Consider the following 2,020-nt stretch of genomic DNA (forward strand, 5'->3'; position numbering starts at 1 on the left):
ACTATACCGAAAACCTTTAGTTCCGAAGGATAGTAAGAACGGAATTTATGTGCATACATATATTTTACCTTTTATGAGTTTCACTACTTTGAGAAGTGGAAAGAAAATCCAAAGAATTGGCAATATGCAGGATTCGGAGATTGAAGAAGTGCCCAGTACTTTAGATGAAACCATGTCTGGAAATGCCGTAACTGTGTCCGAACGTTCCCATTCTAATCTTATTGATATGATTAGTCAACTACTAGATGCTAAATGCGAACAATACAATAAAAAGCTAGAACAGATACAGAAATTGAATGATGAGAAGCTGGATCATATAAAGAAATTGAATGATGAGAAGCTGGAGCATATGAAGAAATTGAATGATGAAAAGTTCGAGCAAATATTGACCCAACACAAATCTCTTGCAGATAGAGTTCAGGGTATCCATGAAAATTTCGATAGGCTACAGCGTAATTTGAAAGAGGACTTGCAAGTATTGATTGAAAAAGTAAATGGTACTGGTGTGAATATGAAAGTAGAACCGGAAGAAGGTCAGAAGAAGGTCGATGGACGAAATGAAAATATTGAAGAACAGGATGTAAACGAAACAACTGAACCTGTGGTGAATTGGGATGCGGAAAATGCCGCAATTAAAGAAGAACCGTCATCTCCGGCCAAGGAGACCACCACCACCACTACTACAGGCGTATTCAAAATTGAAGTTAAAGGTCTGCCGAGATTATACAGGTTAGGGGAATTGAAGAAATTGTTGACAGACGATTTGAAGTTGGGAAGCCATACTATTAGGTCACCGAAAAGAGCGAGTTCTTGGATTTATTTGATCTTCAAAACTGAAAAAGACCAACAGAAGGCAGTAAAGACTTTGAATGGATACAGTTGGAAGAAGCGAGTTCTTTCAGCCGAAGTTGCAGAAACTGGTCAACGTAAGCGAAAATTGGAAAAGTCTGATGATAACGATTCTAAAAAGGTGAAAGTTGAGTTACCTGTAGAAGATAGAATAAAACAGGCTACAATACCTTTGTGGGATATTACTTATGGAGAACAGTTGAAGAAGAAGACTGAAGAAATAAAATCACTCACGCGACTGACGGATTTGCTGCTGAGAAGGAATCTGGATTTAGCAGGTTGGGCAGAAGAAAGAAAAAAGAAGAGTGAAGGACTTGCAAACTTTCTGAGGCATTTGCCTATAGGGAAGATTACGGATGATTTGAAAGATTATTATTTTCAAAACAGAGAAGGAAACAGCTTGAATGTAACATCGCTCTATTTCCAGATCTTCACTGAAAAAGAAGAAGATGAGAAACCTCCACCACTGCAGCTGTTAGAATATGTGAAAGAAACTATCTGTGACATTTGTTTCCGATTATCTCCAGATTCTTATTTTCAAGTGAATACTTCGCGAGCCGAGCAGCTTTATACTTCCATTGGGGGAATGATTGAAGTTGACGAAGAAACTTCCTTGATAGATGTGTGTTATGCCACTGGAGGAATTGGATTTACTCTTGCTAAGAAATGTACTCAAATTCTTGGCATAGAAATGTCCAACCAGGCAATTGAAGATACAAGAGCCAATGCTGTAAAGAATGTCATCACAAACAGCGAATATTTTGTCGGACGGACTGAAGATATTTTGCCCACCGTAGTGGAGAAAGTAGCTGGAAAGAAGATATTTGTTATTGTAGATCCACCTAGAGTTGGACTTCATCAGAAGTTTCAGCAACGTAATGAAAAGGTTGAACAAGAACAGGAAAATAAGTATCAGATTAAAGTTGGTTAAAATTTCAACCCTGATATGTTAACTAAGTTAAACTTGGATAACAATTCTTAATTTATTCTCTCAGATGTTACGAGTTGTGTTGTGAATACTTCATTTGGACTTTATATTTGTGCAACATGTTATGATGTGATTAATTTATTTTATCTTTGTATTAACTTTGAGTGTTATGTTTACCTTTATTTTACTTTACATGTTCAAAAGAGATTCGATTGTATTAACTTGAAATTCATGACAGTGAAC

At 36.6% G+C, this 2,020-nt stretch overlaps 1 protein-coding gene across 1 annotated transcript; it reads left to right on the forward strand.

Moving 5' to 3' along the window:
- The first annotated feature begins 349 nt into the window (after positions 1 to 349).
- On the forward strand, positions 350 to 1,780 carry LOC145660970 (uncharacterized). The gene has a single exon (XM_081726419.1). The coding sequence runs from the start codon at positions 350 to 352 to the stop codon at positions 1,778 to 1,780; it is 1,431 nt and encodes a 476-aa protein (XP_081582545.1).
- Positions 1,781 to 2,020: the final 240 nt, after the last annotated feature.

This window comes from Thermobia domestica, chromosome 9, assembly GCF_964235325.1.
Source record: "Thermobia domestica chromosome 9, izTheDome1.hap1.1, whole genome shotgun sequence".
NCBI classification, from domain to species: domain Eukaryota; kingdom Metazoa; phylum Arthropoda; class Insecta; order Zygentoma; family Lepismatidae; genus Thermobia; species Thermobia domestica.